At 37.9% G+C, this 14756-nt stretch overlaps 1 protein-coding gene across 1 annotated transcript in view; it reads left to right on the forward strand.

The window, feature by feature from the left end:
- Window positions 1-14756, forward strand: part of NIPA1 (NIPA magnesium transporter 1) — a 78413-nt gene that overhangs the window by 32157 nt on the left and 31500 nt on the right. The window contains exons 2-3 of the mRNA XM_032342324.1: window positions 4649-4696; window positions 5700-5790. Coding sequence (XP_032198215.1) covers window positions 4649-4696; window positions 5700-5790 — 139 coding nt within the window. The remainder of the gene's footprint in view (window positions 1-4648; window positions 4697-5699; window positions 5791-14756) is intronic.

Genomic DNA, 14756 nt, shown 5'->3' on the forward strand with positions numbered 1-14756 from the left:
ACCATGTCCCTTTTATTTTGTCTATCCATTTGTTTGTACATTCATCTGTTGAGGGACACTTGGGTTGTTTCCACCTTTTGCCTATTGTGATTAAAGCTGGTATGAACATGGTTTACAAATAAATATATCCTCAAGTCCCTGCTTTCAGTTCTTTTGGATATATACCCAGAAGTGGAATTGCTGGACCTTATGGTGATCCTATATGTAACTCTTTGAGGAACTGCTGTTCTGTTTTCCACTGTGGCTATACCATTTTCCATTCTTACCATCAGTGCACAAGGTTTCCAGTTTCTCCATATTCTCACCAACACTTTTTTTTGTTTTGTTTTGTTTTTTAAAGATTTTGTTTATTTATTTGACAGAGAGAAATCACAAGTAGACGGAGAGGCAGGCAGAGAGAGAGAGAGGGAAGCAGGCTCCCTGCTGAGCAGAGAGCCCGATGCGGGACTCGATCCCAGGACCCTGAGATCATGACCTGAGCCGAAGGCAGCGGCTTAACCCACTGAGCCACCCAGGCGCCCCCTGTTTGTTTGTTTTTCAGTAGTCCCTGTAATAAGTGTGAAGTGATAGGGATTTGATTTTTGTGTTTCCCTAATGATTAGTAATGTTGAGCATCTATTCATGTGCTTATTAGCCATTTGTGTGTCTTTTTTGGAGAAGTGTCTATTCACATCTTTTGGCTATTTTTGAATTGGGTTGTTTTGTTGTTGTCGTCTGATGAATTTTGTTGCTATCTGGGCATTTTAGGTAATATGTGGTATCAGCTCTGGAATCTGATTCCCCTTCCTCTCTCTTGTGGATTGTTGTTTGCTTGTTTGTTTGTTTAGTGGCCTGAGTGGAGTATTTTGGTAGTCCATTTCCCCTGCAGTGTGAAGCCTGTAATGGTATACCTCAAAGGTTACAGTCTTGGCTATGTACATCTTTATTTGGGATGACTAGCTGGGCTATCTTTGACTATTTCTCTTCCCGGTTTTTCTCTTATCTGTCTCATTGGGTATTATCTAGCTGTTAGGCTCTACTAATTGCTGGATAATTAGTCTGTTACTTTGACAATGTTCTGGTGTATAAATTGCCTTACAGTCTTGTTCAGTTGACTCCAGGCTGGTATATTCATTGATACTAGTTATTGGGAGTGGTTGGTAACATCTGATCTTGCTTGCCTCTCCGGGTATGAGATCTTTACTCTACTTTCAAGCTTGGAACAGGATGATCAGGGCCTGTCCTAGCAGAGGTAGAGCCTCTGGGTAGGCATTGAGTTGGGGAAAGAAGCCCCCAAATTCTTGGATGCACTAACCAGATATTTAGCCTCTTCACAGTGGGAAAGGGGGATGAGAAATGCTGAAGGACTGCTCTTCCTGGTGATGGAGAATTGAGAGGAGAGGAGACGCCATTTTGTTTGTCACCATTCTGGAGTACAGCTTCTGTGAAACTGAATTGCAATGCGGGAGAGAAGGGGAGTGGGTAATGAGCTAAGGACTTACAGGGTTTTCACTGAAATTTAATAGATTTTTCTTTAGTACATGTTTCTTCATTTGCTATATACTCTTAGAGCAATTTCAGAGCCTTGAAAAATGTTTTTAATATTTTATTCTCCAGTTGTTGTTTCACTGGGCAACTCGTCCATGGGGTGTTCACACCAGCATTCTGGAAGTAAACTTTATGAACTTGCATCCTTCAGCTTTTTTTTTCTTATTATTATTATGTTCACTTAGCCACCGAGCCAGCCCTGCAAGAAATTTAATGAACTTGCACCCTTAAAATTCAGCATGCAGGGACGCCTGGCTAGCTCAGTTGATAGAGCATGTGACTCTTGATCTCAGGGTCATGAATTCAAGCCTCACATTGGATGTGGAGCCTACTTAAAATAAAAATTAAAAAAAAAATTAAAAATTCAGCATGCATTTTTGGGATACTGGGACATTCTCTTAAATAGACACTGTGTGATTAGCACATTCAGGAAATTCGACATGAATTTTGTACTAATAGCTGATAACTGTTCTACAGTACTTACTGGGAGGTGGCTTTCTTAGGCTTGGCTCTACTTTCCTACTTATAGGACGACGTGGTCCACATTTACCTCAGACACACTCTGAGGGACACAGGAGAGGAGCCATAGCCAATGTCACGCCCTTTCCTGCTGGAGGTTGGCAGCAGAGGCAGACTTTGTCTCAGGCCTGGAGGCAGAGCTGCAGCAGGCATTGCTACAGCAGGCATTGCTACAGCAGCCCTGCCTTATGAACCCTGTTAAAGTCACAGAGGCAGAACTCCCAAGCCTGACAGGACATACCTGTTCCCAGAGACATTGCTCTCTGGGCAGTCCAAGTAATAGGATCTCTTTCAGATGTTCATCCCAGTTATTTGTCCATCAAAAGTCATTTCTAGGTGCTATCCTCTGGCCACATAGCTATCAGGTTCCTAGCCAGAAAGTGAACCTAGAGTCACATTCTCACGCAGAAAGAGAAGGGGTTTGGGAAGTCTTTTATTTACAACAGTCCCTATTCATATTTTGCCAGTTGCCCCAATACTGTCCTTTATAGCATCTTTTTTTTTTTTTTAAACATTTAGCATCTTTGTGTTGAGTCACCATATCTTCTTAGTTTTCTTTTGTCTGCAACAGTCGTTTAGCCTTTTGTTGTCTTTAGGACCTTGCCTTTTTTGAAGAGGGGAAGCCAGCAAATTTATAGCCTGTTTAATAGTGTTATGATTAGATTCAAGTGATGCATTTTGGCGGGAATACCAAAGATGTGATGTTGTATCCTTTTCAGTGCATCCTCTCAGGAGGCATGCGATGTTGGTTTGTCCCATTGTTGATGTCTACTTTGACCGCTTGGTTAAGGTGATGTCTATCAGGTTCTACAGAGTACTGTAAAGATAAATTTTTCTCTTCATAATTAATGAGAAACTGGTAGAGGTCATTAATGGAGACTATGTGGCAATCCTGCATTCTTCCTCAACAAACTTTTACCCACTTGCTTTCATTTCCACTGATGATTCTTGCCTAAATTGGTTTTTATTGTGATGTTGCCAAATGGTGATATTCTAACTCACCATTCTTCCTACTGTGTCATTACTTATTAGCCCAATTTTATTTTTTTCAAGTACTTATTGTAATATCTGTAGCTCTGTTCCTCCATGAGACAGGCTGAATTCCTGTGTTCATTATACAAAATTACTATGAATTAAAATGTCCGATTAGATTTATTTTATTTTTTTTAAATAATTTCTCTACAAAAGTAACTACAGAGTTACTTTTTTTTTGATGTAGTTGACACAGAATGTTACATTAGTTTCAGGTGTACAGCTTAGTGATTTGATAAGTTTATACATTATGCTATGTACATCATAAGTATAGCTACCATCTGTCCCAATCACATTACTATTATAATATCATCAGCTACTGAATGGGAGAACATATTTGCAAATGATATATCTCGTAAGGGTTAATATCCAAAGTATATCAAAATAACTCAACACCAAAAAAACCCAAACAATATGGTTGAAAGAATGGGTTGAGGACCTAAACAGACATTTTTCAAAAGAAGACATACTGGTGGCCAACAGACACATGGAAAGAGTTTCAGCATCACTCATCATCAAGGAAATATAAATCAAAACCACAATAAGACATCACCTCACATCTGTTAGAATGGCTAAAATCTAGAATTAGCTATTTTATTTTATTTTATTTTTATTTTTATTTTTTTTAAAGATTTTATTTATTTATTTGAGAGAGATTTTTATTGATAGAGATCACAAGCAGGCAGAGAGGCAGGCAGAGAGAGAGGAGGAAGCAGGCTCCCCGCTGAGCAGAGAGCCCGATGCGGGGCTCGATCCGAGGACTCAAAGTTCATGACCTGAGCCAAAGGCAGTGGCCCAACCCGCTGAGCCGCCCAGGCGCCCCTAGAATTAGCTATTTTAATCTGAAGTGAAGAAACCTGTCAGAAGAGCATTTTGACCTATCTGAAGTAGTACAGCTGTGTGTCTCAAAGATTGTGAGACTATCTTGCTGCAGGTTCCTGTTATACAGGCAGGAAGAGGGACCCATCTGATGGGGAGACCCGGGCCCCTGCCCATGTTTCTGTCTGACTATACATGGGGATAGATGAGGGTAACCTAAGAGAATATGGTTGACTGTGTAATGTCATATCTATGTAATGTCAAATCACTGAGTGAGTGAAAAGTCTGCTGCCCATATGGTTGAAAAAAGAGCCATATCATAAAGGTTTCTACTTTATGAAATTTGAGTAACTTGTTCAGGCACTAAGTCATTGAATTCTATGTTCATAATTATCATATAAATGGGTTGCTCTAATGTATGAAAGAACTGGACTTCAATATAAAACTTCATGCCAAAGAATATTTGTATCTCTGGGTGGCATGATGAGCCAAAAAATATTTTTTTAATAAAGGTTTCACTTGTTGTTTGAGTTAGCTTGTTTTCATTGCAAAAAATATCTGTATTTGCCACTTGTAGTGGTTTCTCATGCTGCTATCTATAGACTAAACGATTCTTTAAAGGGTGAATAAGCAGTATGGCATTCATTATTCTTCTCAATTTTATTTTCATGTAAAAACTCCTCTTCAAGTATATAGTTTGCAAACCTCTTGCTTTGTACTTTTCTCTCATTTTTATCTCACTCTCTCATAGGTACCTCCTATTTAACAGACATTGTGTGGTGGGCAGGCACAATTGCAAGTAAGTACCCAGTGTGGTGAAGCGCTTGGTTTGCTTGCTTTCTTAAGATCAGTCATTCTTCTGGCAGGACTGGAGGAGGTGGAATGAATGCAGCTCCATTCTTTGGACTGAGGACTAGGCTGGGAGGAATTGAAGGGAGGAAATAGAGGTTCCTATTGCCTGCAGTTAGCTCTGAATTTAGTCCAGGTCAGACTGTCCGGGGCCCAAAGAAATTGAAATGCTCCTTCTTACTCATCTGTAATCATGCTGTTGATATTTGGTGAAATTATGCTTTGTTAAACATAATTGTTTTACAAAGGAGAGTTTCTTCACTTAGCCTTAAGTACAGGATCATATGCTATTGTATAAAAGAGGTCATGTGCAGAGGTTATATAGTATCATATAAAAATAAATAATAAAATTGAAGTTCAGAACCCTAAATATATAAAGAAAAATTATATTAGAAAATTCAGAAATATCATGAGGTTTATTTGTCACACATTATCTTTTAGGCAAGCTGTTGTCTAGCAGATGTTGTTTCCTTTCATTGAGGAGCTCATCTTTAAGCTCTGTCTCAGTATAGCTCTGGGTGCAGTCCTGTGCAGGCAGTATTTTTTCCAGTTGATGTGCCTGCAGCATGTCACTATGGCCAGTAGACTCTACTGGAGTAGATCCCAGACCATTGAAAGGACAAGAAATTCTACAGGATTAGTGTTAAAACAAGGATGTGTTAAGGAGAGAGTGGAAATATACTTTGTTGCACCCACTGTCAATCACGGCCATTTAGTTTGGGAATTTCCACAGAGGGCTGAAACTACTCCTGACTGATTGGGTCCATGATGCTGTGGGGCCTGCTCTCTCTGCTTTCAGGACCCTTAATTATGCAGATGCCCCACATTTGCTTCCTCACAAGTAATGAAAAGAAGTAGCCCTTTCAGAACAGAGCCTTGCCAAATTAAACTCTGTGATCATTGCTAAAAGAGAGCTGTAATTGCAAGTGGTATCCTTGTGATTCTCTTGACAGTGGCTGTTGGCCAGATTGGAAACTTTCTGGCTTACACTGCAGTCCCCACGGTCCTGGTGACTCCACTGGGTGCCCTCGGAGTGCCGTTTGGGTAAGAACTGGGATTCTGTGTTTTCGTTTTTATTTTTTAAAATTTTTTATTATTTTTTAAATTTTATTTTATTTTTTCATTGTTCCAAGATTTATTGTTTATGCACCACTGGGTGCAATACATCTTCTCCTTAGTACCCACCACCAGGCTCATCCATCTCCCCTCTCCTCCCCTCCCAAACCCTCAGTTCGTTTCTCAGAGTCCACAGTTTCTCATGCTTCTCTGTGATCACCAAGACAACATGGTACTGGAACAAAAACAGACACATAAACTGATGGAATAGAGTAGAGAGTCTGGATATGGACCCTCAACTCTATGGTCAAATAATCTTCGACAAAGCAGGAAAAAATATCCAGTGGAAAAAAATGATCTCTTCAATAAATGGTGCTGGGAAAATAGAAAAATGTGTTTTGGTTTTTAATGTGTAGTTTGAGTTTTAAACAAACTTTCCATTTAAATGTTTCTGTTCAAATAATAAAAGCAAAATTATAACTGAAGGTAGGTTTTCAGTATTCTACTCTATATGGTTTAATTTTAACTTCAAATTTAGTTGTTGTTGTTGTTTTTAAGATTTTATTTATTTATTTGACAGATCACAAGTAGGCAGAGAGGTAGGCAGAGAGAGAGAGAGGAGGAAGCAGGCTCCCTGCAGAGCAGAGAGCCCGATACAGGGCTCGATTCCAGGACCTTGGGATCATGACCGGAGCCTAAGACAGAGGCTTTAACCCACTGAGCTACCCAGGCGCCCCTCAAATTTATTTTTTTGAGTTAACCATTCTTTTAGAAATTTGCTTTAGTATATTTCAGACCCTAACTTATGAGTGGACATCAATGGATGTGATTCTGTCATTCTCCTAGTCTTTGCCCTGGAAGACTTCCAAGAGACTGGAGTCTTCCTGGTACCTTGACAAGTGATTCTGAGAACTCATTAAGCAAAACTAGTCTCTTGGTGTTTTATTTGTGTGCCTGGCATCCCCTACCAGACACTGAACAATTCTCCCACTCACTCCAACCTGGGAAATTATGGAAGTGGGACAGATGACACGTGGGCACCAATGGGTATAAAATAGAATCTATAACTCCTAGCAGTTAACTTAGATGGATCCCCATGCCCAGGGGAAGGGCTTCTGTGTGGTCCAGAGAGAAAGGAGGAAGGTGGAGCTTTGGGTTTTTAATTGTAGTTCAAAAAGGAGTGAGTGGGGTGAAGTTTCACACACTCAGGAGGGACTTGGATGGTTTGAAATTTCTGCCATTGCCAAGGGCTGGAGGACACCAGGGTCTGAGCGTGCTTTCTTATAAGGTTGCCCAGATGTGGGGCAAAGGGAGTAAAGTAGAACTGGGGACTTGATGGCTGCCAGCCACCATGCATTACAAGTGAAGTCTTTATATTAGCTTTGGCTTACTTACTAAAGTGATTTTATGAGACATTTATTGAATAGCTCAACACATATCTTCCCATGAACCTATTTATATTCTGTTTTACCTTTGAAGAAATTACTAAGAAACAGATATAATAGAAGAGAAATAAAATCCCAGTTTCTAACTCATTTATATAGCGATACTCTGCTGTATTCTAGACGGATTTCCAGATTCTTTCAGAGAAGTGTGTCTATGATGGATATATTTAAATTATACTTCAAGTCAATTAGGCTTTAAGATTCTATAGCCTAAAAAGCATAAATATGTTTTATACAGGTTAACCTTTGGAAATGTGTTTATAGAATGTTTTTCTTATCCAAACAAAAGACTAATATAATATGTAGCTTCATGTCACTTTGTGTTTGGATGGTCCTGAAGAGCTTGGATTGTGTGAGTGGTACTCACTTCAGGGAATAACTACTCTAGCTTCTCACAGACCAGCCTCACTCTTTGATTTGTTCTCCTGAAAAAATGTCAAGCAAATAAGTAATCTGACCCTAGGGTCTTTGCACATTGCACATTTAATATGCATATATTAAAATATCTTGCCTAGAATAGGCAAGAACTAGTCTCATGCCTTTGAAAATTAAGTCACCTCACCAGAAATGTTCAATGCTGCAAGTCTTCAGGAGACAGACTAGGAATAGAGAAGAGAAATAGAGAAATAAAATAGACTAGAAATAGACTAGGAAGCCCCAAAACAGGTCCACTTTTCTCTGTGATGATTCATTGTATGACAAAGTAAACCTTACAGCACAGTACTTTTAAAAGAAGTTTAAAAACACCTTATTTGGAAGTAATTTCCAAATTACAGAAAAGTTACAAGATTAAGAATAATCGAAATGGGATGGTTAAATGGGTGGTGGGGATTAAGGAGTGCACATATTGTGATGAGCACTGACTGTATTATGTAAGTGTTGAAACACTATATTGTACCCCTGAAACTAATATTACACTATATATTAACTAACTGGAGTTAAAATGAAAACTGGAAAATAAAAAGAATAATCACAACAACACCTGTATATCCTTCACCTATGCACACCTGTTGATATTTTATCTCACTTACTCCATTATTTGCTTTCTCTGTATCAAGGTTTCTCTGCCTCAACACTGTTGACATTAGAGTCCAGATCATTCTTTGTTGTGAGGGCTGATTTTTGCATTGTAGGTTGTTTTGCATCCCTAGACTCCACCAACCAGATGCCAGGAGTAATCCCCGCAAAAATGTGTCCAGACATGGCAAATGTCCTGGGAGGGGACAAATCATCCCCAGTTGAGAACCATAAATGTGGTATTTGCTTTGGGTTTTTTTTTGTTCCTTTGTTTTTTATTCTTTTAGACTACTTCTGTCATGACTCTTCACCCTTAAATAGGTTGATTGTGTTTCCTAACACTACAAATATGCTTTTAATAACCACAGTACAATAATCAATTTCAATAAATTTAACATTATAGTACATGTATCTAATCTGCCTTCTGTATTCCAGTTTTGTTAATTGATCCATTCTATCCTTATTTTATGCCATTATCCTTTATGCCTTTATTTTTATAATATGCCATTACTTTTATACCATTATTTTTTATTTTTTCCTTTGTACCGTCATTTTTCCTTCTATTAAAAGATCCAGTCTAGTATTGGGAGCTGCATTTAATTGTCATGTCTGCAATCTAAAAGAGAGATTTTTTTTCTTTAAATAAATAATATTGGGAGAACTGGTAAGCAATTTATAGGAACATCAATTGAAGCACTGTCAAAATATGACCTAAGTGAATTAAGTATTATATACAGAATGGCCATCAAATGTGGAAATAGAGGCAAATACAACCTTGAATGGTTTGTTGATACTATTCCAGTGCATGACTGAAGTGGTGTATTGAAGTATGTTGTCCTGCTCAGTCATGCAGAGTTCAGTGTTCTGTATAAAGCTGTGGTAAGCCCAATAAATAAATGTGCCCAATTATCTGTTGCATACAGTTGTAGACATTTTCTGTCTCTGATTTTCACTGATAAAGACTGCATCTCTAACATAACCCAGAGTATATATTACAGAGGTTTAATCTGTAAAGGAGGAGGAAAAAAAACTTAGCTATGTTTCCATGGTTTATGGCCTATGTATAAGAAAAATATTTTTAGGGATGCCTGGGTGGCTCAGTTGGTTAAGCAGCTGCCTTCAGCTCAGGTCATGATCCCAGCGTCCTGGGATCGAGTCCCACATCAGGCTCCTTGCTCGGCGGGGAGCCTACTTCTCCCTCTGCCTCTGCCTGCCATTCTGTCTGCTTGTGCTCGCTCTCTCCCCTCTCTCTCTCTGATAAATAAATAAAATCTTTAAAAAAAAAAAAAAAGAAAAATATTTTTACAACTTGAAAATACAGAAGTCTTTTAGATCTTAAAAGGATAAGAAATTTCTAAAGTTTGAAGTAATAAAAATGAAAAGTTTAACTTACTACAGTAAAAAAGTAAAATGGGGAAAAAATTTAAATCAAATATGACAGTAATTAGTATGACATAAGGAGTTTCTTAAATTGGTCGGAATAATATGAAAATCCCAGTAGATAAAATGACAAAGGGCAAAACTGACAATTTGTTCATAAGAAAACACATTTATTTCAGTAATATTTACCCTCATTTTCAATAAAATGCACATAAGCAACCTGATATAGTGTAATAAATACGCAAGTATTTCAAAACTAATAAGAATATTTGAAAAGATACCTGCTAACTATAACAAACTATAAATACATATTTGTTTTCCTTTTTTTTCTCAGCTTTTTGAAAATAGACATAAATTTTACAAAATAATAATTACAATAATGTATTATTGGGTTTGTGAAAGACCCAAGTAGCACAAAAAAACAGTGCAAAAAGAAAGAAGTAGGAATTGAGCTATAGAGGAATAACACTGTAGGAGTAACACTGAGGTTAATTTAGTATCATTTTGAAAGGTATTCTGATAAGCCCTAGAGAAACCACTAAAAAAATAACAAAGAAGTGTGGTGAAAAAAACCAATAAGGAACTAAAATGTTATGCTGGAAAGATTCATTTTTTTTTTTTTTTTTAAGATTTTATTTATTTATTTGTCAGAGAGAGAGAGCGAGAGGGAGCACAGGCAGACAGAGTGGAAGGCAGAGTCAGAGGGAGAAGCAGGCTCCCTGCGGAGCAAGGAGCCTGATGTGGGACTCGATCCCAGGACGCTGGGATCATGACCTGAGCCGAAGGCAGCTGCTTAACCAACTGAGCCACCCAGGCGTCCCTGGAAAGATTCATTTAATGTAGGAGAAGGCAGTAAGTGAAGAATCAGGAACAAAATGTAAAAAATAAAAAGTAAAATGGCAAACACACAACTAACAGTATCAATAAAAACATTTAATGTCAGTGAATAAAACAATCCAGTAAAAAGGCAGAGATTAGGAGCACCTGGATGTCTCAGTCTGACTCTTGATTTTGGCTCAGGTCATGTCTTGGAGGTGAGATTGAGCCTGGAATCAGACTTTGCACTCAGTGTGGAGTCTGGTTTGGATTCTCTCTCTAACTCTCTCTCTGCTCCTCCCCCTACTCTCTCTCTCACTTTCTCTCTCTGGAATAAATAATTTTTTTTTTTAAAAGCAAAGATTGTCAGGCGGGATAAAGATCCAACTTATGCTTCTACACAAGACATTTTAGATTCAAAGATGTAAATGAATTGAAGGTAAAAGGAAGGAAAGAAAATATATTATGCAAACAATCCCATAAGAGAGTTGGAGAGGCTTCTATCAAAGTAGATTGTAAAACAAAAAATATTATTCCTGATAGAGACATCTTGTAATGACAAAATGTCAGTCCATCAGAAAGGCGTAACAATTATAAACAAATATGCACCTAAAAACAGAGCTTCAAAATATATGAAACAAGGACGCCTGGGTGGCTCAGTTGGTTGGACGACTGCCTTCGGCTCAGGTCAGATCCCAGAGTTCCCGGATCGAGTCCCACATCATGCTCCCAGCTCCACGGGGAGTCTGCTTCTCCCTCTGACCTTCTCCTCACTCATGCTCTCTCTCATTGTCTCTTTCTCAAATAAATAAATAAAATCTTAAATATATATATATATATATATATATATATATATATATATATATATATATGAGACATACCTGAACGAATAAAGAGTAACAGACAATTCAAGAATAATAGTTACGACTTTCAATACCCTACTTTCAATAATGGATAGAAAAACTAGGCAAAATATCAAGAAGGATATAGAAGACTTGAATGACACTATAAGTCAACCAGACAAAATAGACATCTGTAGAACACTCCACCCATCAAACAGTGGAATTCACATTCTTTCCAAGTGTATATGGAACATTTTCCTGGATAGACCATATACTAGGCCATTAATGAAATCAGAAAGCAAAACCAGTGAAATTTGTGAAGTTCACAAATAGTGGAAATTAAACAACTTATTACTAAATGACCAGTCAGTCAGAAAGAACCTCACAAGGGAAGTTAGAGGACACTTTGAGACGAATAAAAATCGGAGACACACATCAAAGCTCACGTGACTCAGGTAAAGCCATACCCAGAGGGAAATTTATATCTGTAAATGCCTGCATTAAAAGGAAAAATCTGAAATCAACAACCTTTAGAGGGCCAACTAAACCCAAAGGAGGAAGAAGGAAGGAAAAAAATAAAGGTCAGAGTAAATAAATGAAATAGAGATTAAAAATAAATACTGAAAAGCAGAAAAACCCAAGGATTGTCCTTAGAAAAAATTAACAAAATTGATAACACTTCAGTTAGACTGACAGAGAAGACAAGTTACTAAAATCAAGAACAAAAAGGGGATATTGCCACCAATTCTACAGAAATTGGAATTATAAGCAAATACGATAAACAACAGTATACCAACAAATTAGATGACTTAGATGAAATGGCCATATTCCTAGAAAGACTCAAACTAATGACAATGTTTTAAGAATAGAAAATCTGAGGGGCGCCTGGGTGGCTCAGTGGGTTAAGCCGCTGCCTTCGGCTTGGGTCATGATCTCAGGGTCCTGGGATCGAGTCCCGCGTCGGGCTCTCTGCTCAGCAGGGAGCCTGTTCCCTCTCTCTCTCTGCCTGCCTCTCCGTCTACTTGTGATTTCTGTCAAATAAATAAAAAAATCTTAAAAAAAAAAAAAAAGAATAGAAAATCTGAATAGACTTAGAGAAAGTAAAGAGACTGAATTGGTAAAAAACAAAACAACTTCCAGCAAAGAGAGGTTCAGGTAGAGGGGATTTCACTAATGAATTCTTTCAGACGTTTAAAGAAGAATTAATAAAATTCTTCACAAACTCTTCCCAAAAAATAGGAGAGATGGGAACTCTTCCCAACTCCATGAGGTAATACTATCTTGTAAAGAAACCAAAGAAATCACCAGAAAGGAAAACTACAAACCAGTTCTCTTATTAATACAGGTGGAGGGAGCCTCAACAAAATACTAGCCAATTGAATTCAGCCATATATAAAAAGGATTATACACCCTGACCAAGTGGGATTTATCTCAAGAATGCAAGGTAGATTTAGCATCAGAGTAAATTATTTAATATACCTCATTGATAGAATAAAGGTTAAACATATCTCAACAGACACAGAAAAGTCATTTTATAAAATTCAACACCACTTCATGATGAAAACAATCAATATGCTAGACATAGAGGGACCCCTGGGTGGCTTAGTTTAAGCATCCAACTCTTCACCTCAGCTCAGGTCTTTATCTCAGCTCAGAGTTGTGAGTTTAATCCCTGAATTGGGTTCCACACTGGGCCTGGAGACTACTTTAAAAAGTGCTAGAAATAAAGGGTAACTTCCTAAACTGGCAGAGTATCTCTATGAAAACACCCCAGCTAACATCATACTTAATGGTTAAGGAGTGGATGATATCCCCCAGGGGATCAGGAACAAGACATATACTATTGCCACTTGTATTCAGCTTTGTACCTTTGTATCAATTGTTCAAGCCAATATAGTTGGGCTAGCAAATTGAATGAATGAGAATGAATTAAAAGACATCTTGATCGAAGGATGAATACCCAACTTTTGTATCAACATGGAGGGGACTGGAAGAGATTATGCTGAGTGAAATAAGTCAGGCAGAGAGAGTCAATTATCATATGGTTTCACTTATTTGTGGAGCCTAACAAATAACATGGAGGACATAGGGAGATGGAGAGGAGAAGGGAGTTGAGGGAAATTGGAAGGAGAGGTGAACCATGAGAGACTATGGACTCTGAAAAACAACCTGAAGGTTTTGAAGGGGCGGGGGGTGGGAGGTTGGGGGAGCCAGGTGGTGGGTATTAAGGAGGGCACCTATTGCATGGAGCACTGGGTGTGGTGCAAAAACAATGAATTCTGTTCCTCTGAAAAGAAATGTAAAAAAAAAAAAAAAAAGACTTCTTGATCGGAAAGGAAGGAGTCAAACTATCTCTGTTAGCCAAGCTGACTTGATCTTATATATGGGAAATTCTAAGAAACTATTGGAACTGATAAGTTCACCAAGGATGCAATTGTATCTGTATACAATAGCCGTGAGCAAGCCAAAAATGAAATTAAGAAAGCAATTCAGTTATAGAATAGTACCAAAACAAACAAAATACTTAAGGACATATTTTTAAAAAGAAGCACAGAACTTGGACTCTGAAGCCATAAAAAACATTTTTAAAATAAATTAATCCTAAATAAATGGTCCATATTCACATATTCCATATTCCAGTATTAACAAGACTTAATATTGTTAAGATGATGATACTGCCTCATCTACAGATTTAGTGCAAGCAGAATCTTAGGGGGCTTATTTGAAATTGACAAGCTGATCTTAAAATTCATATAGAAATGCAATAGACCAAGAATAGCCCAGTCATGATAAGTAAATACACAATTGGAGGACTCACATTTCTTAATTTCAAAACATTTTATAAAACTACAGTAATCAGAACAGTGTGGTACTGAGTTAAGGAGATACACACACACACACACACACACACACACACACACACATATAAAACTGAGATTCCAGAAATAAACACTAACAGTTATAGTCAACAGATTTTTACAGGTGGTTAATGACAATTCAGTAAGGAAAGAATAGTCTTTTCAATAAGTGGTGCTGATATAACTGGGCATTCAAATTCAAATGAATGAAGTTATACTCCTACCTCACAATATATACAAAAATTAACTCAAAGGGGGTCAAATACCTAAATTTATTTATTTATTTATTTGTTTATTTTTAAAGATTTTATTTTTTTATTTGACAGAGAGAGAGAGAGAGCGCGCACAGGCAGACAGAATAGCAGGCAGAGGCAGAGGGAGAAGCAGGCTCCCTGCCGAGCAAGGAGCCCTATGTGGGACTCTATCCCACGACGCTGGGATCATGACCTGAGCTGAAGGCAGCTGCTTAACCAACTGAGCCACCCAGGCGTCCCAAGTACCTAAATTTAAAAGCGTAAACTATAAAACTCTTGAAGGAAAGGTATAAATTTTTGTGACATTGGATTAGGTAGGCAATATTTTCCTAGATTTGACAC

This window comes from Mustela erminea, chromosome 5, assembly GCF_009829155.1.
Source record: "Mustela erminea isolate mMusErm1 chromosome 5, mMusErm1.Pri, whole genome shotgun sequence".
Classification (NCBI taxonomy): Eukaryota; Metazoa; Chordata; class Mammalia; order Carnivora; family Mustelidae; genus Mustela; species Mustela erminea.